We start from the raw sequence: 27263 nt of genomic DNA, 5'->3' as shown, positions 1-27263 counted from the left end.
GCTGGCCGGACACAACACACCACACAAACCTAGCCATGAATACATATATGTTACAATGCATAACTTTCAAAGTAGTGGGGTACGGTGGAGGAATAGGAAGAAGAAAAAGAGGTAATTTTCCCAAATGGAAAGAAAAATATTTTAGTAGACAAAATAATTGCCTTAAATGTCTCAGTTGGGACATGTGAAGAGTGAATAGGTCTTAGTTTAATTCTATCATGACATCATAATGAAAATACTTATGCAAGAATGCTTCCATACATTTGTAATCACAGCCATTGGGAGGCCAGACTGGGCTCTACAGTGATTGTAGAACTACCTTAGAAATCAACTCCTCATTTCAAAATAACAAAGCAAACAAAATAAGATGAATAAATATATTTTTAATAGTTTTCCTGATATGAAGAGAACAGGCTTATTTTTAACAATGAAAATATATATGCCAAAAAGTTTCCAATATATGTATTCCCAATATTTCCATCCAAAAAAAAAAAATGGAGGGAAAAGTTATATCATCCCATTGCCATCCTTTTAGCATGTAAAGTACTCCAAGTTCTCCCACCTACATATATAGTTCAAAGACAGTTGTTCTTTGATAAGTACATCAAAATAGAATTTTTTAAATGCACAATTCAAGCCGGGCGTGGTGGTGCACGCCTTTAATCCCAGCACTTGGGAGGCAGAGGCAGGCGAATTTCTGAGTTCGAGGCCAGCCTGGTCTACAGAGTGAGTTCCAGGACAGCCAGGGCTACACAGAAAAACCCTGTCTCAAAAAACCAAAAATATAAAAAAAAAATTTTAATGCACAATTCATAATATCCATAAAACTGTTGTGCATGACATGGCAGCACTTTTGTAGCAATACAAGGAGTTGGAAATACTGTCATTACAAATGCTTCCTCTCTCTCTCATGTTGACAAAGATATGAGTCCAGTTCCATTAAATAATTGAGTCAATATCATAAATGTAAGACATATCATCCAACTGGTCAATTAAACATGGAAAGTATAAATGTGAAAGTAAGAATATAAAAAATATAAGAATAAGAATATGAAGAAAGGCACATTCAAACACAATTGGAGAAAATGTAAACTGACAGTTTGACTATCTATTAATAATAAAAATGCATTCCAACTAACAGGACCATTACACTCAAAGAAATTATCTCACAGGTGCACTCAAATAATAATGCAAATAATGCAGAGATTCACCACAACAAACATTCCACATGGTTTTGTTTAATACCACACACAACGCAAAATCTAAATGCCCATCTAAGGGCCATGATTAATTAAATTACATGTAATCATACAGGAGAATTCTATGTAGCCATTAAAAAGAATGAGGTAGATTTACTTATGCTTATATAAAAATATCTCCAATGCTCACTTTATAAGCTTTTATAAATCCAGAACTCCAGTGTGTTTTTGACAAGGAGATGTCCTGAAAAGCAGATGTGTGCATATATACACATTTGTAAATAAACATGTAATTGCACACACATACCATAGTCATGTATACACAGGAATTTTTTTGGAAGAACTCACTTGAAATTCTTTAGTGATGATTGTTCTTCCTGCAGTTATTTCTTGAGGAAACTCAGTTTTCATCATACTTTATTGCACAATTTGATATTTCACCATAACCATGTGCTTTCTTTGTAATAATTAAATCAGTTCTTTCTAAAATTAACAGGTAGCAGCAGAGATTCCAAACTTCCAATGATAGAATTTAAATGCAAATTCATAGAACATTGGTGCTTTTTAAGAGCTTTGGAAGAGCTAATTTCCAAGTAGTCCTTCCATTGTCGAATTTTAAAGAAAGCAAAGCAGTAATTATGATGTCTCTTGACTTCGTTTTTCTTGGTTCTAGGTTCCAATGGCTGACAAAGTAAGGCAGTCTGTGCCATTGACTTCGCCTTGTGACACTGGAAATGCCTCCACCTTAGTCACAGTATCATAGAGTGGATTGCTCTTCTCTGTATAGCTAGCATAAGGCTGCATTTCATCCTTGAAGAAAGCTCAAAGTTAAACTCCATTCAAAAGAGCTAGACATCATTACCAAAATTACCCAAGTTTCTACCACATTTAGTATATAACTGTTTATCTGCCTCAGAAGATCAAGGCTTTGTTCTAATAATCTATCACAAACATTTGTTGATTATTTATATTTTGTGTGAGATGGTTGTTGGGTGAATGTACACATGTAGAGGAATGAGGTGATATAAGAAGTATTTCAAAAGAATGAATCAAAGAAAATAAGAAGATGGTCATAGGAGACTAAGGAGCAGGCTGCTTTAAGCTTAGATAAGAGAAAAATTATAGTGGTGTTTAAATGGGGAAGTGGAGAAGTAGACACTGTTTCATGGAGAAGGAAACATCTACTGGATTTCTCCAGAGATTACAATCCAAATATGGCAAAGTTGTTAAGATACAGTTTGTCAGATGAAAAATTAGATTGGGAGATAAATAGCTGAATAGATATTTATATGCAGAATTTTCTCCTTTGTTATAGTAATTACAAATCAGTGTACTCCATAACTAGTAATTAATTTCTGATTTATTGAAACATACTTATTAATTATCAGAACATTTTGATACTTTAACTATTTATAAGGTATATATTATATATACTTTGATAGATATTTAGCAAAATAAGTATATCTGACCACTAACTGCAATGTTAGAATTGTTTTGTTCAACAGAAACATGAATACTAATGCAAATTACAGATTATTTTGTTAGATTTAAGATCATGTGGCTTTAAAGTTTGCAAATATACATTAATTTATCTTACCTCCTCAACAGCTGGAGTAGCTTCTGATTTGGGCAATTTGCATTTTCTAAAAAATCAAAACAAAACAATCTGGAGTGACTACAGGTAACATCATTGTTTAGAATAAATAGTTATTCTATCAAAATGTTCTAATAATTAATAGGAAGTCTCCGTAAATCAGAAATAAACTACCAGAAATGAATGAAATACTCCAATTTGCATTTATTATAACAAAGAATTCTGGTTCTTAGGCAAAAGAAAAAAAAAAGAAACACATCAAGATAGGAGCTTGATGCAATGCCATCTCTTTGTTATATAAAAAGAAATATTGTGGCTATTTCCTCAAAGTGAATATATTAGAATGTCCTAATTCTCAGCCCTAATTGGCTTAATTCACAGTGCTTGGCCATCTGAGCAACTCACTAAACACTGTCATCATGCAACATAATCCCATTCTAATACTGCATGTGTCCCTTTTGCTTACAAGAACATTGTTGTTCCTTCCTAATGTAACAGTCAGTCAGCCCCATATTTCTCACCCTTTTCTAATCCAATAAAGTTGAAGAAAACTTTCATCAATTAATACCTGAAGCCACTGATTTTCAAAAGACAAATGCATCCTATGATGATCAAAATGATAATAGATGTTATGATGTATGGAATATATGGTGGTGATAATTGGTCACCTGTAATGAGAGACAGAAAATTTTATGGTTCAAAGGTGATAAGTCCAGATAATAGTATACTTTTCGTTGATAAAATGAAGCAGTACTGAAACATGCTCAAAATCAGGTGGCCAGAAAGATCATGAGCTCCGTGGGAGAGGGGTGCGGGTCTTCTACTGTTGCTTTGCTAAATGGACACACTGTCCATTGTCTTCTAAACATTTATTTTATACTCATAAATTAATGCTGCTTTCAGTCCTGATCAGAAAATTTTTTTTCAATGACTGATGGCTAATGCAGGGACCCATAACTATTCAAGTTTCTGAGAATAAATGGTTGTTGAATGGAATGTTCAGCCTTAAACATTGTATATCTACCACTCCACCAAGTTTCAAGGAACATAGGAGAGTGGCAAAAAGAATGTAAAAACCAGAGGATAAGAAGGAGTGTTGTAAAACCCTGTCCTCCAGGAATAAAATAGGTGTTGAACTCAAAACAGCAGGGGTATGTACAAGACTGGACCTATCAACATTCCACCATTAACAGGGGAATAGACCATAGGTTGTCCTTGTTCAATTACATAATTCCCCATAAATACTCATGCAAGCAACCTCAATTAAACACATTATGCCACACACACACACATACACACACACACCAACAATGACAACAACACAACATCCCCAACATGCACATCTACACATACACATGCACACAAAGAAGTAGGAGGGGGCATGTTGAGAAGAAGTTCAATCGAAGGAGATAAGAGAGGGTAATGGAAGAAATGTTATCAAAGGTGTGTGTGTGTGTGTGTGTGTGTGTGTGTGTGTGTGTGTGTGTGTGTAAAACTTTTAAGGATAAAAACTTTTAAAAAGTGCCTCAGAACTTTCATAGACTAAATATCTATTTCTTTATTCAAAAAAAGAGAAAGAAAACAAGAGATCTCTTTGGGAAAAGAAAAAATGATGCAGTAAGTTTTTCTGTTGCTTGCTGTCTTTGCAGAATACTAAGAACCCTGTTTCCTCAGAAAGAAAGAGAATGGACTGGCAGAGGTACCTCAGAGCATTTCGTATATCTATTCAGACTTGTACAGCTGTGAATAAGAAGCCATGTTGTGCAAACACTTTACACCTAACTGCCATTTTGTATCCTGAAACCCAATATGAAGCTAGGAATGTTCTCATTTTTATCATTGTATCTTAAGCTTCAAATATATGAATAATTTCCAATAAATATTGGCTTCAGAGACAAGATGGCATGAGCAGGAAAACCTGGTGCTCACTTTAAACAACTGCAAGAAAATCAGGAAGAGAAGAATCACCACTCTTGGTTGTCAACTCAATAAGCATAAGACATATAAAAGTATTGATGTATTGTATCAATAATCTGAGAGTTAAAGTCTACACATCACTGAAGTATGAAAATATTTCATGGTGGTCCTTTAAAAAGGGCATTTAGAGAAGTACAGATTAGAACTGCTACTTAGTACTGACAGTTCTTTTCACTTGATATGAAGTTACAAAATACTTCCAGGCACAGCAGTGGATTTCCTAACTTTAGAACAATATCCAAATAAGCTGCTCAAATTGTCTTCCCTGTTCTGAGTTATTCGTTATCTACTACTGAAGAATAAATTAAATACCAGTTCCCTCTCAAGGAAGAAACAACTGCCCTGGAATCCAACCATTCAGGCAGCAGATAAAGGCAGATCATAAGTCAAGGCTACAAAAAGAGATCTTATCTCAGAAGAAAAAGATAAAGAGTGGAAGAAAAAAAACAGAGAAAATGACAAAGAAAGGAAAAACAGTTAGATAGGGCTGTGGATAGCTCAGCAGGTGAAAACACATGCTGCCAAACCTGCGGGCTGAATTTCTATCCCACATGGTGAAACGACATGTTGTTCTCTGGCCCCTACAAACTTACTATGGCACATGCACAAACATATATGTGTGTGTGTGTGTGTGTATGTATATGTGTGTATATGTATATATATATACACACATATACATACATACATACATATTAAAGGCAAAAAAAATTAAAAGGTACTCACCACCTCTACTCAGTTTTATGGACAGAGATTGGTTACCAGTCAAATGAGAGACAAAGCAGGACACAACAGACACATTGTTCTGCTCCCATTGGCACTTGCTCCTGACAGTCACGGTGCCATTGCTGTGTGATTCACTCTTAGTGACACAGTCCCCATCTGGAGTCCAAGAGATCTGTGCAGCAGGCTTGCCTGCCATTGCCTCACAGACTGCAGTTCTGTTTTTCCCTGGAAAGTAGGTTACTTCAGGGGGCACTGGGGAGATGGAAAGAAAATAAAGATTCAGTCTTGTCACAATCACATAGACATTTCTTCTAACTAAAATTGGTGACCTAAAATAGCAACATATGTGTCATTGTCACTTACCCAGCACTTGGAGGTCATAGTTTCTTTCAAAATTCCCTTCAGGTGTTACTGTCTCACATGAGTAATTCCCCTCATGCTGGAGGGTCACTGCACTGATCTGAAGTTCAGGACCGTAGTCAGGTGTGAAGGCCCAGATGATGTTCCTGCCCAAGCAGTTGGTTTCATTGGTCTTTGTTTCTACTTTGTATGCTATTGTGCAGGAAGGCAGGTCTCTGTGCTTTATTATCCATGTGATTAATACTGCTTTTGTCAGTGAAGTAGAATAGCAGCAGAGCAGAGCCTTTGAACCCATCTGTACAGACACTGTAGTGTTAACTGGATACACAGAGAAAACGAAAGAGAAAAGGTAACCTTGTGAGTTAGGTCTATCCACAGTAACTTATATGAAGTTACACTAGAACAATGCCTAACTAATGGAAGTATTACAGCAATAGTAGATTTTTCTCACATTTCTTTGTTTCTGTATGTTCAAACTATCAGAATTAAATATGTTATTCATCTTCTAAAGTAAAGGTTCAGGCATTTGGGCTACGCACATCTTGCACCATAAATCCACACATTGCTTGGACACTGATGAAAATCATCCATGATGGATACAAGTGTGCTGAGTGGTGATTACTCAACAAAGTTATCTGTGACTAAAGTTGGCCATGTCATCACTTTAACAGGAGTAGAACTTGATGGGATAAGCTGTGCTTATAATAAACATTGCATTAACTATCTCTACTATCCTATATCTATGTCGCTTGGCTCTTTGTGGAACTCAAGTCCTCACAAGTCAAATCCAAATCAAGGTCACCTAATCAGATGAAGAATGAAATTCTTCAACACAGACCTGGGAGGGTGATAATGCCACAGTCTTTCCATCACTCCCTCTGAGATGGCAGAGGTTTAGAGGCAAGTGTTCAGAGTCCCTCCCACCATAACACTACATCACCAGACTCTGCTACTCATCCTGAATCTGTCCAGCAGCCAAGGCATTAGTTACAGTTTCTAAGCAAGGTCAACTGTCCATTCCCACAAGATAAGCAAGAATATTACCTACTGACACAGGAACTGAACTGTTGTTCTGCGTTGTTTGATTCTTATCAGTACAACTTGACCCTAGAAAATATTTAAATACAAGTGCTTAAATATTTAAATGATTGTAAGGAGGAATTCAAACGTTTATCATCACTGATATGTCAACATCTTGAAAATTGCATTTATAAGAAACTAATCAGTTTTTTCCCATTCATGAGTAACTTTATTTTGCCACATAGTTTACAGTAGCCCTGCCTTCCTTCTTCCTTCTTGCCAGGTTCTTTGTAGGCATACCACACAAGCTGACTTCATTAAACTCTTTCTTCAGGTGTGATCCACTAATTAAAGCCATGTGATCCTATGCACCCTGCACCTATATAGTAGATTTGCAGCTTGATCTTCATGCAAGTCCCTCAAAGCTAGAGCAGAGCTGTCCCTGAATATGTTGCCTGCCTGTGGATCCAGGCCCCCTAACTGAGCTGCCTTGTCTGGCCTCAGGAAGGGAGGATGCACCTAGTCCTTCAGTGACTGATGTGCAGGGGTGGAGAAGTGATACCCAAGGGGCTCCTTCTTCTCAGATAAGAAAATAAGGGGGTTTGGGGGAGGAGCTGCAAGAGGGGTGACTGGGATGAAGGGGCTGACATTGGGATGTAAGGAGAATTAATTAATTAATTAATTAATTAATTTTAAAACCAAAGCCACTTGGTCCAATAATGAACACTTCCCACAGATGGAGAAACAGAGCCATTGTCCAAAAACTATAGAAACAGAATCACAAAGGGTTCATCCTCTCGCTTCCTTCCACCTGTTCTACCTTGTGACTGAACGGCAGAAATGAAGCCGAGCAGGGTAGGAGAAGTATGAGCCCCCTTTCCTCTTTCCTTTACTTCCCTGAGTTCTGCAGAATTGTTCACAGTTATGATGGTCTGAAACCAGGCATGGTTACACAGAGAGGGAAGACAGGAGAATTATGATGTCAGGGCAGATGGCCATATTGTGAATTTTGGGCCAACCTGGACTACATACACTGCTTTATAAGAAAAAAGCCGTCATAATCAGCTTCTGAAACATTGCCCTATAATAGTTCCAAGCTTTCCAGGCAACAATTAAAGACGCAGGAAAGGAAAGGTAGCTTTGTTTGTTATCCTAAGGTACCTACAGTACTATGAAGTGCTAGTGTGCTTTTTAATAGTAAAATTGGACTAATTATAAATGTATATTTCAAACAAAAGCAAAAGAATGCCTATGCTAAATATCAGAGGAGACACCGAAAGTACAGAAAATCTTCAATTAAGAACATAAAAAGATTAAAAAACACAGCAACAAAAACCTGTCATTAGCTGGAAAGAGGGTGGAGCCAGAAGACATGCTATTAAGCAGAATAAGCCCAGTACAGCGAGGTGAATGACTCATGGTATTGCATGTGAAAGCAAAATGAACCTAAGACCTGAAAACAGAACTGGGATTGCAGTGGACTGGGAAGGGTGAGGGGAGGAGGAGGGGCTGATGATGAAGGAAGACATTTTTCTTTCTTTCCTTTCTTCAGAACAGAGGGTGCATTATAAACCACAAAGCTACAGCCACTTGATTTTAATTGAAAATAGATTCTTTCATAAAACTAGATTATAATTGTGGTTTCCCCTTCCCTAACTCTTCCAAGATCCTCCACACCTACCCAAATCCGCACCCTTTCTTGGTCTCCCTCATTAGAAAGCAAACAAACATCTAAAAAATAAAAATTGTAATAAAATAAGATAAAGGACAAACAAAACAAGCAAAAAAAAAAACAATAAGCCAAACAAGACAGGAAAAATGGAGCTAAAGTAAAAACCCAAGAACGCATGTAGTCACACACAGAAATCACATTAAAACACAAAACCAAAAAGTATAATATATAACTAAAAGACCTGGAAGGGGGGAAAGCACCCAGAGAAAGCATTAGGACACAAAATGCCTCCAAAAGTACCACTGAGTCCATTTTGTGTTGCCCATCTACTGCAGGGCATGGTACCTGCCCTTAAGTGTAGTTTACATACTCAGTGAGAAACAAAATAAGAAATAATAATAATCTTTGATCAGAAATCAATAAAATGAGAAAAACTATATGAAATACTAAGAAAATAAGAATAAACCCCAGTGTGGACGGGGAGGAACACAGAAGTCCCCACACCTAGCTGAGGCTAACAGTGGATGGCTACTAGGGGAGGGACAGTGAGCTCCCTTTAGGGGTGCAGTGCCTGGGTAAGTTGGCCACACTCTGCTGGATGGCCCTACGCCCATGTGCATACGGGCAGCACTAATTAGACTCAATGATTTTTGGTCTTGCTTTTGGTTTTTAAGAGAACATGAATGGAGGGCATCCTGGAGAAGTCAGGGATGGGTCAAATATGATAAAATACACTATATGTAGTCAAAAATAATTCCTAGACCCTATAAGTCCTCAAAATAAGTAAAAATACTCAACATTTTAAAATAAATAAATGTATAAACTCTCTGTGCAGTGGAATGCTCTTTGAAACCAAAAAGAAAAACTTCAAAATGTCTTGCCTAAATGAGGCAAGACAGATGAGAAACAATACACAGAAGACAGTTGTCTTTATTTAAAATTTGAGTCAGCATAAAAAATAGGTTTCATTATAGCATTCTCGTACATATTAGACCTTTCCTTGGTCCCCTCCACTGCCTTGGCCCATTCCTACTTTCCACATGTTGCTGGACCTCTCCAAATAGTCTCTCTTCCACTTTCCTGTCAAATATACATACATATTTACATATGTATCACATTCACATAAACATACATGTTTAAATATAGATATTATAGTTAAGAATGAACTTGTGATTTTGTCTTTATTTTCCCTGAATACCTCAGTTTGACTTCCCACCTCCGGATCTCTCCCTTTGATTCTCTTTGTCCACACATCTATGCATATAGATATAAATCTAGATTCTGCATGAGAAAGAAGCCTGAGACGTTTATCTTCCAAAGTCTAACATGGCTCTTATCTTCTCTCTCTTTTTTTAGGATTTATTCGTTATTATATCTAAGTACACTGTAGCTGTACTTAGATGCACCACAAGAGGGCGTCCGATCTCATTAAAGATGGTGTGGTAACTGGGATTTAAACTCAGGACCTTTGGATGAGCAGTCAGTGCTCTTAACCGCTGAGCCATCTCTCCAGCCCAACATGTTTCACTTAACATGATATCAAGCTCGATGTGCTCTGTGGCACGTGATGTAATTTCATCCATATACCAGCTTCTCTATATCTGTTCGTCCATGTACAGGCTATGGTGGATAGTGTAGCCATGAACATGGGCATACAAGCATCTGTGTAATATACTGACTTAGACTCCTGCTGGACTAGACCCAAGAGTGGTGTAGCTAAATAGCTAGATAGATTTGAGTCCAATCCTGGGACTCAGATTGAGGAAGGAGAGAACTAACTCGACATGAGTTGACCTCTGACCTCTACCTGCACATGTGACGGACACACATACAAACACACGCTCATGTATGCACACAGGAATAAAGATAGTTTTAAAAAATAGGAGCTGAATTTATAGCTCATTGGTTAAGAGTCCTTCTTACTCTTCCAGACAACTTAAGTTCAGTCCCCAGCCCCTACACCAGCTCCAGGGGATCCGGTGTTCTCTTCGGGCCACCACAGAGCGTGGGGCATACAAGCACACACAAACAAATGATTTTTAAACTATTTTTCTTCTCTTTCATTTTGTTTCTGAGGAAAATTTTTGTCTGTGTAACCCTGGCTCTCCCGGAACTCACTATGTAGAGCAGTCTGGCCTCTACATAGTAGAGCAGTCTGGTCCACCCGGCTTTGCCTCCACAGTTCCAGGAAACTCCACCTCAGCCCAGTCAGAACGACCATCATCAAGAAAACAAATGACAACAAATGTTTCAAAGATATAAGGAAAGAGGTGACATTACTCATTCTTGATAAATAAAAACTAAGGCAGCAACTGTGGAAATAAAATGTGAACACTTCTTGGGAGCTGAAAACGGATCTACCGTCTGAGCCAGTTACATCACTCCTGAGCATAGACCCAAAGGACTCGAATATGATGCTTGCTGCTGCTCTCTTTACCATAGCAAGGAACTGGAAGCAGCCTGGAGGGATAGCTATTTGAAATGTAGTGTATACACACGTAAGACTGTGTTTGACTGTATGGAAAAAATGGAAATCAAAGGAAAACTGGATGGAAGTAAAACACATAATCAGAAGGTTATCCAGGCTCAGAAAAACAAATGTTATCTGGCCTCTCTCATACGTGGTGCCTGGCCTCTATTAAATGTGTAACCAGGTAGGTAAAAATGGGTAAAGGCCAGGAAACTACAAAGGAGCCAATCAGACTGAGGGTGGGGGCAAGGCGGGGTGGGGCAGGGCAGGGCGTTAAGGAAAGGGGTGGGAAATAAAGTTTCTCTATTTCCACAGAATAAAGTGGAAGGGTAAGACTGGTGAAGGCAGATAAGTGAGGAGCAGAGGGCTATTAAACCAAAATGGAATATGGATATATAGAAGAAAAAAAAAATCCAATCTGGAAATTTGGTGGTATATAAGTGAATTTAAAAATAAAACATTGTGCCGGGTGGTGGTGGCGCACACCTTTAATCCCAGCACTTGGGAGGCAGAGGCAGGCGGATTTCTGAGTTCGAGGTCAGCCTGTTTTACAAAGTGAGTTCCAGGACAGCCAGGGCTACACAGAGAAACCCTGTCAAAAAAAAAAAAAAAAAAAAAAAAAACACACACACACAAATAAATAAATAAAAACATTGTTTAAAAAAAGAAAGAGAAGATAGGAAAAGAAAGAAACTCCTTAGTTTTAACACATGTACTATCACTAATATATAGTTACACAAATAAGCACAAAAAAAAAAAAAAAAAAAAAAAAAACCTTGGTGAGGACCGAAAGAAGCGTTTAAATACGGAGGGAAGAAAACTTTTCCACCTAAGTCAAAATCGTCAAAGGAGAATGCCTTTTGGTTTTACTGTTAGCGAAACTTCTTAGTAACTCTGAGCAGCAGAAGTTTCCTTTCCCAAATCATCTTCGTCATTTGCCTGAGCAAGCAAATACCACCCACACACGGGACCCACGGCAAAGGCATGACGGTGCAAACCCGGAGCTGGAGCGAGGCTTCCTCAGTGACAGGAAAAGGCCCTCAGAAAAGGCACATGACTTCCTTGTGAGATTAAACAATTTTCATCTGTTGCAAAATGCTGCATTTTTTAGGGCAAGCTCTAACAAAAAAACCTGAAGAGAGGGATTTCTTCATGAAACCTCGGCATTAACAGCCCCTGGTTGGGAGCCGTCATCCGCTCAGATGGAGCACGGAGTGCGCCGTAGATTAGCAGCTGTTAACAGTCATTTCTTATTCCCCGTGCATAAAAATAAGCAAAAAGTTAAGATTTCCTTCCTTTTCATTCCTTTTCGAGTCTTTTAGAGGAATGCAATCTTGTGTTTAAAGATCTAATAAATGGCCAGGCGTGGTAGCACATGCCTTTAACCCCAGCACTAAGGAAGCAGAGGCTGGTGGATCCCTGAGTTCAAGGCCAGCCTGATCTACAAAGTGACTTTCAGGACACCCAGAGCTGCACAGAGAAACACTATTTCGAAAAATCAAACAACAACAAAAATCTAATAAGCGAACTTTGTATTAAAATTTTAAATCAGCCCCAAACTGGTTTTTTTTTCAAAAATTAATTTACAAATTCATAACTGTATCACTGCAAAAAAATAATAAATTTAGAACTTGTCATCTTCATTTGTTATTTAACACAAAAAAATATCAATCGGAATGAGTGGAAATATCTAAGGAAAACCAAGTTAAAGCATTTCTCTCTTCACCAGTTAATCTAAGCTCCAGAACCGTTTTCTTTCCACCCTTCAAAGCTAAACTAATACACTACACGCGGAGCTGAGCATTTGGGGGGTGGAGCAGGAAGGAACCTAAAGGCTGGAGAATCTGAGAGATGGGAGTTTTGTGTCTTCCTTTTCCTTTGAATGTTTTATATAATTAGATGGATGGTGGCGCAGTGCTTTCCCTTCCAAAAACTCTAGGCTGTTGTCATTTATTTTACAAACAAGGAACAAGTATAATATAGAAGCACATTGCAAGCTGAGGTACTAAGCCTGTTGTAATCACAGACATGTTTCTCCTGGAGAATCAAGGTCTCATTTTATTTTATTTATTCATTTATTTTGATCCGTTCTTTGTAATGTGATCTGTCCTCGATCTTGCTACAAAGACCAGACTCACAGAGATCCACTTGCCTCTGCCTTCCTTGTAGCAGGATTAGAGGTATTTGCCAGTACCCCAGGGTCAAGGTTTTATTTTAAATGAATGCAACTTCATGGTTCACATCTTCACCATAAAAGAACCAGAAATTCAAATGTCCTTGGCAGATGCCTTTCCTCAGCTACACTAAGACCTTTATTAAGCTCTGCTGCAGGGTGACTTTTGCTACCCACAAGTATACTACAGTCACTATGGTATGGAGAACTGCTGACCCAAGTAAAGGCTAATGTGGCAACTTTAATTGTGACTTAGTGTTTTCCTACATTTATAAGCTACGTATTGTAGCTGTAGGTTAGAAAAGTGTCCTTCTTCCAAGATGTTTTTGAGTAATAAGTGGGATGGGATGAAAATTCGTTGAATTGTGGGATTAAATTGGCAATTGTCCAGAGGTTCTCAGACCTAAGATTATCATCATCCAATGACTTCACTGTGTTCTACTCTAATACAGTGATTTTCACACTATGATAGGAAAGTAGTAGAAGTCTGTGATAGCTAGCCAGAAGATCCAACACATACACACACACACTCACATACATACATACACTCACACACATACATACATACAAACACACACACACACTGCGTTTATAAATATACACCCATGCACATAAACCACACATTTGCAAAAAGACACATGGATTACTCTCACCTCTTATATGAAAATAAAATACATGGGAGGTTGAAACACGAAGAACAAAAATAGCAAAAAAAAAAAAAAAAAAAAAAGGAGGGGGAAGAGAGGGGGATGATTTTGGTTTTTGAATCTCAACCAGCATCTACAATGAGTAGAATCTTACTTTGCTGGTTTCCTGGAATGCAGAAATTTCAGTTCTCAATCCAGAAGAAAAAAAGATTTTCATGTAAACTGAGATGAGTCATCTGCACTGGGTAATTGAAAGCCATTATAAAATAGAATATTCAACATTCCTGTTAGGCACAACATGCAAAAAGGTAAAAGATCTTATATTATTCAGAGCGGTCCGTATATGTGATGATGATAATTGTTATTAAGGAAACAGGACTTTTGCAAAGGGGATGATTTCCTCAGGGGAATCTGCTGCTGTCAGAGCAGAAGTCGGGGCGAGGCAGGGAGTGAGGGGAGGGAGACTCACAATAGTCTACTTTTTAAATTAGTTAGGTCCTTAATGTTTAATTATCCCTTTATGTTTATAAATGTCATATATTATATACAACTTAGTATTCATTTACATGGGAGAAAATTTAAATAATTGCAAATAAATAAAAAGTACACATTGGTGTGTTTTATTTTTAATATTCTTAGCCTAATTGGCACAACTGATCTGGGATTTATTTCCTAGTCTTAGACTTTATGGAACTATCTTTCCTTATTAGAAATACCAACTTAGTAGCAGACAATATCTATGTAGATGTTAAATAACAACATTTTGAATAGAAGCCCAAAGTGACAGCAAAGACAGAGGAAAGAAGATATCAAAATCTGAGTCACAAGACCAACCAATAAATTAACTTTTCATTTATTATCCCTGTAATCTTACACAGGTTCCTGAGAACCTCAGTCGCTTAATTACACATGTGAGAACTGAGAATCTAACATTATTAGTGGTACTTAAGCTCTGATAGTCACGGGTAATTAGTCACATTATTAGTGAATGTAATTTTTTAAAATAGCCACATGGAAAAAAATCAAATCAGGTTCCTATCTCACTCCTCAGACAAAGGAAAGAAATATTTGAATGTAAGTTTTTAAAGCCTAGAAAGAAAATGTGAGTAATTTGTGGTTTTTAATCTTAAACAGGGCTGATGATGGATAAGACCCTATGTGGCTAGAGCCGAAAGGCTTCCTGGGGTGTGCCAGGGTTTAAGAACTGAAACCAGGAAGAAAGTTCCAGGTAAAATGGGACAGTTGACTTTAACCAGAAACTTTTCTAGCCCCCATAGAAAGCTGAAACCATAAATAAAAATACCGAAATATCTAACTCTAGAGCTTATACCCTTTTCATGGCCAAAACAAAAAACAAAAAAACTAAAAAACAAAAAACCTCATTAAAAGATTGTCAAGCCAAACTGTAGAGATTGTTTACAACATTTATGATGAACAAAGGCTACTTTTTCTCAGAAAATAAACAGAGAGCGTGCAACCAATTGGAAAACAATGGAAACGCTGAATGAAAAAAAACAAAGTCATGAATGTCTAGACAAAACATTTAAAAACGTGTTGGAACAATCTTACTGGTCAGACCGAGCATGGAGATCAAATAAAACACCCAGATAGTTTCCAAAACAAAGATATGAAAAAATGATTACAGAAGCAAAGCTTAAGACACAAGAATTCAAACAACACATTCAACAAATAGATACAATTTAGAAAACAAGCAACAATTGTGTGTGGTGAATAATAAATCTTATTCCAGTTTCCAAAGCAAAATAGCCATTTGTGTCAGTTACTTGTGCCAACTGCTAATATAGACTTAGCCAAAAAAAAAAAAAAAAGAGAGAGAGAAAGAAAGAAAGAAAGAAAGAAAGAAAGAGAGAGAGAAAGAGAGAAAAAGAGAAAGAGAGAGAGAAAGAGAGAAAGAGAGAAAGAGAGAAAGAGAGAAAGAGAGAAAGAGAGAAAGAGAGAAAGAGAGAAAGAGAGAAAGAGAGAAAGAGAGAAAGAGAGAAAGAGAGAAAGAGAGAAAGAGAGAAGAGAGAGAAAGAAAGAAAGAAAGAAAGAAAGAAAGAAAGAAAGAAAGAAAGAAAGAAAGAAAGAAAGAAAGAGAGTGGGAAGGAAAGAAGGAAGGAGGGAGGGGGGAGGGAGGGAAGGAGGGAGAGAGAGAGAGAGAGAGAGAGAGACCTCTAATTGTTAAATAATCAAAGCCAGTCAATGGAGAAAAACTTGTTCCCTGACATAAGCCAAATACTGTAGACCTATGTATAAATTGCCCATGACCGTAAGGGATAATAGCCACTGGATACATACTAAATACATATGCAGAATCGCATATGCAAAGACATATAATAAAATGTTAAATCCAGTATTGGTTCTAATTTCTCAAGAAACCTAAAATAGCCAAAATGTTAATCTGTAGAGAGCTAAATTAACTCTATGTTGTGAAACAATGCGTGTGAAAATTCTTTGAAAACTATAAAATAATCATCTTTAAATGATTTCAAATACTAACTGTGCTAAAAATGTCAGCTACTTTGTTGGACCTAATCCTCCGAAAAACTCTAGAAACTAAATTAAGGATTTGCAGCAAAAATCTCCCGAGTTTCCCATTAACTGACAGCTAGTTTAACGTTTTCGTTTAACGCTTTAAAAATATGATGGGAACTAACCTTGAGTGACTGCAAGCTAGCTAAGCCCATCATCTGCCAAGTGTCTGTCTGTGGTATGGAAACTAGAGAAAAGGTCAAACTCAGACCTTTAAGAATGTGCACCTAGGGCTCTGTTGGAGGCTATGAACTTGGCGGAAACCGTGCAGCAGAGCAGAAAGCAAGCATGATGTCGAGAAGTCCAGAAGATCTCATGATACAAAGGATGCAGACCAAGTTAAATGGGCGATATTTTTGATATTAGTTGGCAACAAGCATTTCAGTGACGGCCCTTGAGATCTGTAAGGGAAGCCATCTGAGTAGAGATATAGGGGTGGAAACCAGTCTCAAAGGGACCTAGAGAGCAGAGATGATTGAATACACAAAATGGAGGCTTAGACAAGAATCCTGCCCTAGATAAGATGGGAGCCATGAGACCTTGGCTTTGTTTCCTGTTCGTATCAAACTTGGGACAGAGATAGAGCAACAGCTGGTGCCTGAGGACTGAGGAAGTATCTAAGGACAGGGGAAGACAAAGTGTGCTTGAAGATAGAAAGACATAGAAGTTAATGAAGAAAGCTGTCTGGGAAAACAGGATCTTAGAGGTACTGAAAGAGTGTGAGGCAAACAGTAAAGTGGTTTCCTTTTGAAAAGGAGGAAAAAGGCATGCTTACAGATGCGAGGGATGGGAAGGATGTTCAAGGCACGTAACAGTTAAGTAGCTTAGTGTCCGGTAGCTGGCAGGGCCCTAGGCGTGCTAGGATAAATGGAGCAAGGTCTCAGATGCCTTATCACTGGGAGGTTAAAGATCACATTGAAGATGAGCCCATCAGAAATGAGCTACTATCCTTTGACTGTGGAATAACAGGGATAATCCAGGTAGCAGGGAGACTAAAAAAGACCTAGGGCAGAACTCTTAACTATAGCTCTATCTGTGTCACCTACTAAGATTCATGAAAGCCCAGGTGTCTTGTCCTTTGAAAGCCTGAGTGTCTCTAGCAACTTAAGCTCCTTAGGAGACTCACAGTGGCACATGTTGTTGTTGGTGTTGCTGGTGGTAGTGGTGGTGGTGTTTCGGTTGGTTTTGTTTGTTTGTTTGTTTGTTTGTTTGTTTGTTTGAGACAGGGTTTACCTGTGTAGCCCTGGCTGTCCTGGAACTTACTCTGTAGACCAGGCTGGTCTTGAACTCAGAGATCTGCCTGCCTCTGCCTCCTGAATACAGGGATTAAAGCCATGTGCCACCACCACTTAGTTCTGTATGTCACAACTTAAAAGTACTAGATTGCAATAGTACTTACTTAAAAGTACTAGATTACAATAGCCCAGGAAACAGCAAAGAAGGAACCAGTTAAGGTTTGCTTTGGAAATCAAACTCGCTAGACTTAATCATTTGGAATCTGCCAGTGTTTACCACTTCAACATTTTTGTTGACACCTTAGAAAGGATCGTGGATGTCAAGGTTCCTGTAGGATGCAATGGATAAGTTGGACAGAAAGAGATACTTCATGATAAAGTAAGAGAAAAAAATACATATATATATATACATATACATATACACAGTAGTTACTAAATACATCAAAACTGCATGAACACACCCAGATCAAAAAGATATTTTTACTGAGTCACCACATTGTCTCAGATAAGTATCCTGAATACACTCCCAGGTTTACCAATTTTGATGGGGGTGGGGCTGGGGGCAGATTCTGCTTTCCTCACTTGAAACAGTTCCCTTCCCCTTCCTTTGCTGCCTGACTTCTAGAATGAGTGGCTGGGGCTCTCAGCATCGATTTTCCTCCCACTTACTTCCCCAGCAGTAGCTGCAACCTGACTGCTCCCCCGCCTTCTACTCAAACTGCAATCTCGAGGTCACCCTCATCTTTATAGGCAAATTAGGGCTTTCTGTGCACCTGGGTTGCTTGGCTGGGTTTTTAGATTGGGGAAGTTAGAATTAAAATAGAATTATTTGTATTAACTATTTCATTTTAAAAAAATCAAATAAAGTAAATAAAGTCAGAAGGTTACGATGGGCAGGAATCTCATGCTTATGTGTGGTAAAAATAAATAAATAAATAAATAAATAAATAAATAAATAAATAAATAAAATAAAGAAATAGAAAAAAAAAAAAAAAGAACTGTGGTGACTCTGTAAAACCATACATAAAGGTCACTGCTACCTTACACAGAAAACAAGACAATTACCCAACAACTATGGGAAAATATGGACAGAGCCCACTCATGTCATGATTCCTTGCAGGCAATGATGATAGCTTGAAAGCATCCTATGTAATCCTTCTCTTTCCACCTTTAAAAACTTCCCTTGCCAAAAGCTCTTTGTGTACACACATAGTTGACGATGACACATACTGCCAGTGTGGAGCAACTCCTAAATATATTTACTAATCTTTGGGGCATCTCTCCCTGGTTGCTCTCTAAGTTAACAACACACATGGTCACTTTCTCCGTCTGAAGCCCCTTTCTTCACCTCCACCACAATACCTACATGTTTCTTCTCTGTCTCCTTCCCATCCTACTCCAATACCCTCTCTGTAAGCTTCCTTTCTCCTTGGGCATCTTGGTGTGGGTATTCTCCCAAAAGTCAGGGCTCCTTTATGTTAGTTAGGTAGTTAGTTTTGTTTTTGTTTTGAGATAGCACAGCTCTAGCTGTTCTAGAACTCACTCAGTAGACCAGGCTGGCCTCGAACTCAGAAATCTGCATGCCTCTGCCTCCTGCATGCTAAGATTAAAGGCATGCGCCGCCACCACCACCCAGCCACCTCTATTTTAAAAAACGTTTTGTTTATTTGCTTGCTTGTTTGAGATAGGCTCAACTATGTAGCCTAGGTGGAGCAGACCACCTCCCTCACGGGCCTAAATGCAGAGACTGAAGGTATGCATCACCATTCATAGATAGGTCTTTCGTAAACTACTCTCTTCTCAGTATCTTCTCCCCTCATCCATTCCACCTTCCAGAATTTCTGCTTAATCTCCACGCTGTCAGCTTCCTCACTCCTGTCCTACCTGAGCTCTCTGTGTGTATCGTGGAGACTGTTCCACCAGCCCCAGAGAGTTCTACTCACAGCCCTTACTCTGTCATCACCACCTGAAGCCCAGACAAGATCAGATTTGCCGGTTACACTTTTATGCCATCCTGTAATTTTCCTACATATTTTATGTTCTTTAATTATTTGCGAGAATTTGTGTAACATCTATCCTCCCTACCAGATTCTAAGCTCCAAGAAAGTGGAGTCTATGGCTGTCTTTTTGAAGTGCTGGGGTTTAGTTTAAACCCTTGTACATGGTAGACCAGTGCCCAGCCACTGAACTACATCCTCAGCCCTGGTACATCTTTCTTCATCAAGTATCACCAGTACAAAGCACAGTACTGACACATGGCCAAAGACTCCCTTGCTTACTCGTCGATCAAATGACCAAGCCTCATTTTGACTGTGACTTATTTTTCCAAAACAGGAATCTCAAGCCTCTAATTATTCTTGTTTCTCTCTTAAATGTGACTCTTATCTCCAGTGCATCGCCTCTAAAACCAGGGGTTCCATACACACAGAGACTCTTGACTCAGCTCTTTCCCTTCTATTGTTGGTCCCACAGAGCCATTCCAACCAATTCATCCACTGAAAGGTTAGGCGACATTATCGGCAGTTCCTTGAACATGGCTAGTCTCCACATACAAGATGGGAGAACTTAATACAGAAGTGTCTTGAGTCCTTTCTGTCTAAAAATTCTAATCCCCTAATATTATCATGCCTATTTGTTTCATAAGTGAGGAAATCATGTCTAATGAAGTTAAGCAATGTCTTACAGGTGAAAATACCACAGTTAGACAGATTAAATGTGGCCAAACCCCAGCAATATGGACAAAATGTCGTAAACAGGCCTAGAAGATCAGAGATTAAATTCAGAGAAATGATGTAAGAGACTGGCTGACTCCCCATTAGAGATTTTTTGGGTGTTAAAGGGGAGGGGAGATCAATATCAACCCATAATTCTACACATTCCCAGCAAATATATGCTTTGGTAATGAAAGTAAAACAAATATTTCAGACATAAAACAGTTAACTCTTTTCATATACAAGAAAACTGGGAGAACTTCTTAACTGCTAAAAATAAAATAAAAACTAAAGTGATAGAACTGATTTGGAGAATAATACCAGATAGAGGCTCAGAGTTTCATGAAGGGATGCAGAACATAGGAAGCAGCAACTCTAGCATGTATCAAGAATGTGCCACCCAGAATCCCCTCCAGGGATGGCCCTTGCTCCTCTGACTGAGAGCAGTAAGTAGACAGCCTTCAGTTTTCAGAGACTTCAAAGGACGGTTTGGTTGCTTTGCTGAAGATCAAGCCCTTCCCCCAGGCAGCCCACCTAACAACTGAATATGGCAGAGATATAAATGACCAGTGTTCTGATCAGTGAAATCTCTCAAAAATCCAGCTAACTCAGCTCCTCGCTGTGCCCAATGACGGTGGTAACTGAGATGCAGGAATGTCTGTACACAAAACCCCAATTTAGATTGACTCCACACCACACTAAGTGCTGATGACCACAGCATCAACAGTTCAGAGCAGCAGAACTGCCAGTTGTGTCTCCATGCTGGCACTTTTCTAGGGCACTTCCCTTAAACACACACAAGATTGTGTTCTCAGAACAAATGGAGCCTAGCTTTTCAGACACGCAAGGCATCTAAATTCTAGATATGAAAACCTTGAAATCTTTGCTTAGAGTCAACGCATGAATGACATCAGTTCTTGGGGAAGAATGAAATGAGTAGATCATAGTCAACTCGCATAAAAACTTCATGTATTTGTGATGTCTATTGTTTCTTAATGTGATGGATGTTCACTGCTTCTTAGGGAGTATTAGCATCACTCAGTCCAAAGCTACATGACACCCTCTGGCCTGCTCTCTAGACCCAGTCAGGCACTAGCAAATGGGAGTCAGTGACATCAAGGGAGAGGACACCAAAGCTCACTATGCACTGATAACATTTTAACGACTGCATAGATTAATTCTTCAGTCACAATAGAAAATTAGATGACCACTGGATGGCTTTGTTGGGTAGCAACATCAGCTTAAATTCACCTGGTCATACTGAGAAGTTAGTTTGTCACAGTGAGTACCTTCATTGATTCCACCTTGTTCTAGCCATTTTGAGCTGGCCTCACCTTATCTAAGATCTGTATCAACTAATTTCTCAAGCTCAGAACATTTCTTTCCTTCTAGTTAAGGCTAAGCATAGTCTCTGTAGGTGACATTGTCTCCTTTCCCATCTCTTCTTAGAACTTGCTCGCTGTTACACAGAGATAGTTATGGCTCCCCAGACTGAAGACAAACATTTCTAGTGCTTCATCTCTCATTTGCCCGTCTGTCTCGGCTTTGAGGGAACATCTGCTTTCAATATGGTGCGCAAACTCTAGATCTTTCTATTCTCCCTAGGATGGATAGGCATGTCCATCCTTCATGTCCTTCCTCTACAGTTCCCTTCTCAGCCACGAAAGCCATAGCACAGAACCTTCTACTACTTCAACTCCTAGTTCAACCTTCAAAAGGGAACCCTTTCCAAAGTGTGACTGCCAATCAACAGGATCCCTCTGTCACATTCTCGAAAACTACTGCCTGAGATTATTGCTTCTCCTTACAAGCTAATAGACAGCCTCACCATCAACTGCACAATATCCATATTCTCTCCCCGTTAACAAGCCTCAGAAAGCAGCTTATTGTTGTTATTATTATTATTATTATATAGCACATTGTTCCTGCCAGCTGGATCTCATTGTCTCACAGAACCTCCGGGTCTCTCTGTTCTGTAACACACCCTGCCTCCCAGTTTCCTTCTCTATCTATCTTCTTTATCTATCTGCCAAAACCTGTGGGTCAGGGCCCACTCTTCTGTAACACTCTGTCTCGAACCCACCCCCCAAAAAAGTAACACTCTCAACACACTATGGTTTTACTATTCCTCACATTTTTTACTTCAATATTTTCTGACTTACAATGTTCCTTAAGGATTTTTTTTCATCTCCCTCATTTAGATTGCTGGAAACTTTTAGTCAGCATTCTTGCACATGAGACACACACACACACACACACACACACACACACCTCTTAGTATTCTTATTCACCAGAATCTTGAACATTAGTGTCCAAAGGAAAACACACCTATGTGTTATGCTAACTAGCAAATGTATAGTTAGCACAACCTCTATAAAGGAAGAAAGGGGCTAAGTCAATGAGGCCTGTTCCTTGCTTTTCTGATGTTGCATTTAATCTCTATAGGGCTCAGTGTGTCTCCTCCTGTTGGTACCTGCCCCCTAGTGGAAGGCAAGGACAATGAGTAAAAATTCTTTTAGGGAAGAAAACAGTAGAGGGTTGTTGGTTCCTTTTTCTTGTTAGCAACTCATATTGGCAAAACCAGCAACTTCAATAAAAGGTGGGGTGATCTCAATCAGGACATGAAACTATAATTTGAACATAAGAACTTTGAAGACAATGGGACAAAAATAAGGAGAAAGAAAAGCCACAGTTTGTGAACTCGGAGGTCATTCAGCTACGCACAAGATTAAATTCTTGTTAACTTCCCCTCGGATGATTTATTAAATAAACACCACAGGGTTTGAAGTTTAAAGTAAAATTTAAAAGTAAATAGGCAAAACAAGAGCATCCTATCATTGACCCTGATGCCCTGCCCTCTCTCCTGTGCGAATGGATCTTACACAGAGGGAGCTACTCCTGTCGGCAGTAGCACTAAGCGAAGCCATAAAGTCTCAGCCCTGACTGGCTTTCAACTCACAATCCTAAGTCATTTCTTGGTGAACTTGTCATGCCAAAGCATGTGTATAAAGTAATTTACTGATTGGCATTCTAAACGTTTGATGATTTTCTGATGCCAGCTTGGATTTCAGAGACTTGGAGAACGTAGTGTCTCCAATGCAAGCCTTTAATCCCAGCACTTGGGAGGCAGAGGCAGGCGGGTTTCTGAGTTTGAGGCCAGCCTGGTCTACAAAGTGAGTTCCAGGACAGCCAGGGCTACACAGAGAAACCCTATCTTGGGGTGGGGGGGAGGACCTTTCAGCTTTCAAAATTCAAACTCTGCTATGTTTCCATTTTGTTGATTTTCTGTCTGATCTACTAAGTTAATACACAACCTGACTGGGCTTTCCCTGTCAAATTGATCCTGCACAGACTTTAAGGGCTTTCTAGAGAAGCCCAACTACTGAAAGACTCAGGACACTCCCTTCCCCGCCCCCCTTCAAATTATAAACAAATAATTAGCTTAGCATTTTCAGCTGTGCTACAATGGGTGCCTCTCAGTGAAAAGCAATCCGGGTAAACTGCACACTCCAATGTTTTGTGGTTCTTATGGAAATAAGGGTGCTGCTAGCCCTTCAGTACTGCAGACAAAACATTTAGACACCCTAAGCTTAGGTTCTAGCTCTGTGAAACAGAGCTTTCTTCCATCCCAACCTCAATGGCTCGCTATGCACATCAAAAAGAACAGATAACTGAAAATTCTCAGCAGAAGGGTGCAGTGGTGGATCATAGTTATCTTATGTGTGCTCACCAGTAAGATTATCATGTGATGTTCTTTCTCCGAAGATAGACAAAAATGTGATTTTTAAAGGAATTCTGGTGAAAGGAAAGAAATGCCCTGTCTCCTTTAAATTGTTAAACTATACATTTTAGAGCTAAGTGTGTTGTTCCCTCGCAGCTACTGCAGCTACTAAAAGTGAAACACGAAAAAGCCTCCTACACGAACTCCCACCACCCTTCTACAGTGAAATCAGGACACCCGCACAGTAGCCCCAAATTCTATTGAACTCCTACAAAACTGCAGACATTGAGGCGTGCACCTCCTGATTCAGAAAGTGACTCCTGTAGCCCACATATCTTCAAGATAAAGGCAAACGTACATCACAGATACACCAGTGTATGTATGCATAAAGCCCGCAGTCACGGAAAGCGTCAGAAAAAAAAAAAAAAAAAAAAAAGATATGTTCCCAACTTACACTGTTGGCAAGGGAGACCAGAGATGATAGCTGGTTGTTGGTTTGGTTTTTTTCCCCAAGAAGAAGATACAGAGACCCCATGTCATTTTGATTGCTATGAATATGTGTTTAATTTATCCTGCCTTGTCCTAAAGGGGGAGGGGAGATGAGGAAGCGACAGTGGAGGACATTATAGAACACAAAGCAAAAATAAATCAGACAAAGCAGAAAGTAGGGGTGACGAGGTAACCCATATCTGGAGCAACCCTTATCTCTACAACAGAAATTGGCTTGCGTTACCCAGCGAAAAGGGACAAGGCTTAAATGCTGCGCAGAACAGGTCTCTCCTCCCTTAGTCATTCTCCCCACCCACACCCCCAAAAAATTTCAGACTCACCAGCCACAAAGACCCCCCATATTAAGAGCACTGCTAGGTCAGAAGTTCTCCAAAAGCAAAACATTTCGGTTTTCTGGTTTTCCGCCGCTCACTCGGTACTTTTTCTCCTCAGAGGTAAGGGAGCAGCAGTGACCATAACCAGGATCCCTCTTCTCTTCTCTCGGGTTGGCTTCTGCGTGGTAGCGCACCTCTTAACCCATCCGCAGGGAGCAGCCCCGTCCTGCCTGCCAACTCCTTCCACTCGCGTGCTTTAGTCTGACTTGGAAGAGAAGAAACTTCTCTGGGACTTGACACCGCAATGGATTTCCTGTGCAGAACCGTGAAGCAAAGACAGAGGAAGCTGACTGAGTGGGTTACTTTCAGCCCATTGGCTCTTTCTCTTCTCCTGCTGCTCACAGATAAACTGTACAGTAAGGCTCTGAACATGCCCAAGACAGATGGATGTGTCTAAACCTCCATTCAAAACTGAAGAGGGTTATCGATCGATTTTCGCCGCATGCTTGTAAATTTCCTAACCACAAGGAACTTCTGGAAAGTTCTCCAATTTAATAATAATAATAATAATAATAATAATAGTGTGTATACGCTTCCTCAGTCTTTAATGCAGAATAGATACTTCTATGGTGAGATTACTATCTAGTCTGGAACCCCACACATAATGCTGGGAGAATCAAATGCGTACCACTTTTTCTATTATTACCCTAACAATCCCAAAATGAGAGGCTTAAACACAGCACTAATGCACTGCCCGGGAGTCAAAAGTCTGAACGTCATCATATGGGATTAAAATCAAGGCGTAGCCAGGCCTTTGCTTCTTCTGGAGACACGACCTTTTCCAGCACCCAGATATCTCTGCGCTCTAGCCTGTGGACGTCGGACATTATTCTGACCTGTGTTCCATTGCCATAGCTGATCGCCTGATGATGACCCTTCTGCCTTCCTCTTACAAGGTCCTTTGCGATTAATTTGTCCAATCAGCATTGTCTGTTCATCCGAAGATCCTTAATTTAATTACGTTCACATAGTCCCTTTTGCCACATCAGTGAACGTTCACTCGCAGACCTCTGTGGGAGGCTCAGTACTGAATTTCCATTCTCTCTGACTCTCGAAGAGTTAGGTTGTTGTAATCACAGATAACCGCCTTTGGGTTGTCACAGATCTGAGAGTCTAACTTCCCAGAAAAATTCTGTGTAATGTTACGAGTTAGTATAAACTTAGATTACAGTTGAGAAGAAGAAGAAAGAAAAAAAAAAAAACAAAAAACCTCTGTGGTAAGAATTTCCTACCCCAGAGCAAAATGCTCCAGGAAGAGGAAGAAAACATTGTCAACAGGAAAAAAGATAAAACAGCACGAATTTTCTTTCAAAGTTAGCAATTCCCTCTTCCCTCTTGCCAAACATTAAACTCTATTTATATATTACCCTCCTCCACCTCTCAAGCTTTCTCAGTGCATCAATCTGATTCGAACGAACAAGGAGATAAGATCCTTAAGAGAAAGAAAGACTTGAAGACATGTCATTTAAAGTTAAATACTGTTTTTCCATCACAAGAAGCTGTTGACACTGTAGGTTCTGACGACAACCTGAGCACTGCTTAATTCTCTGCCAAGCAACCTCAATGATACCGGTTCATTTTCTTAGTTGTGTCTGTGTTTCTTTTCTATTTGATATTATAATGGCATGAGCTTTTGTCCATGTCATCAAACAGTTTTGATGATCAGGGGAGCGAAATGGCTTAGTAGGTAAAGGTGTTTGCCACACAAGCCTGAAGACCTGATTGCAGTCCCCAGCAACTACATCAAAGTAGAGTGAGATAACAGCCAGCCTTCACATTTGTACGATGGCATGTACATGTACACACACACACACACATACACACACACACACACACAAAGCAGAGAGAGAGAACAAATTCTTTAATTTTGTTTTTCTTTTTTTTTATTCTCTTCATTATTTATTTTTGAGATGGGATGGTCTCAAACTTTCTGTGTATCCACGGATAACTGAGAACTCCTGGTTCTCCTGTCTTCACCTCCCCAATGCTGAGATTATACTGTGCCATGTGCTACCACAGTTAGTTTATGTGGTCCTGGGGATGAGCCCAAGGTTTCATGCATGCTAGGCAAGACACTATAAACTGAGCCACATTCACAGCCTTGATATTTTTTTTAATTACTTTTTTTTAAGTTACTTTCATTTGTTTTAATGAAATAAAACAAATGATGATTAAAAAAAAATTGAAGCTAAGCTTCAGAGACCTTCTAAGTGTCCAAGCAAAGGATTTTGTGCTTGCCAATGGCCTGTCTGAGTTCTTCAGGCTCAGCTCCCATCCCCTCACAGCCCTGCCTCCCACAGCCCCACCCCACCCTTCAAGCAGTGCTCTTTCAGACTCTCTCCTTG

The 27263-nt window shown here is 39.3% G+C and overlaps 1 protein-coding gene across 1 annotated transcript; it reads right to left on the bottom strand.

The window, feature by feature from the left end:
- Positions 1-363: 363 nt before the first annotated feature.
- Positions 364-25167, bottom strand: Cd200r1 (CD200 receptor 1). The gene is made up of 7 exons (XM_021185411.3): positions 24865-25167; positions 6898-6960; positions 5857-6171; positions 5494-5745; positions 3362-3461; positions 2797-2842; positions 364-2009 (listed from the first exon to the last, which is right to left on the bottom strand). The coding sequence occupies exons 1-7, from the start codon at positions 24926-24928 to the stop codon at positions 1869-1871; spliced, it is 981 nt and encodes a 326-aa protein (XP_021041070.1). The 5' UTR covers positions 24929-25167; the 3' UTR covers positions 364-1868.
- Positions 25168-27263: the final 2096 nt, after the last annotated feature.

The sequence above is a fragment of the Mus caroli genome, unplaced genomic scaffold, assembly GCF_978045245.1.
Source record: "Mus caroli unplaced genomic scaffold, Mus_caroli_1 scaffold_17, whole genome shotgun sequence".
NCBI lineage: Eukaryota > Metazoa > Chordata > Mammalia > Rodentia > Muridae > Mus > Mus caroli.
Note: the sequence above shows the minus strand (reverse complement) of the source record. Positions and strands in the feature narration are given on the sequence as shown.

Bases quoted from the DNA above. Each gene is read 5' to 3' on its own strand.
- Cd200r1 (XM_021185411.3), bottom strand. From the start codon at position 24,928: ATGTTTTGCTTTTGGAGAACTTCTGACCTAGCAGTGCTCTTAATATGG. The intron at 3,462-5,493 runs GTGAGTACCTTT...CTCTCATTACAG, and splicing joins CATAAAACTGAGTAGAGGTG to GTGACCAATTATCACCACCA. The intron at 2,843-3,361 runs GTATTAATTGAT...TTGATTTTTTAG, and splicing joins TTGAAAATCAGTGGCTTCAG to AAAATGCAAATTGCCCAAAT.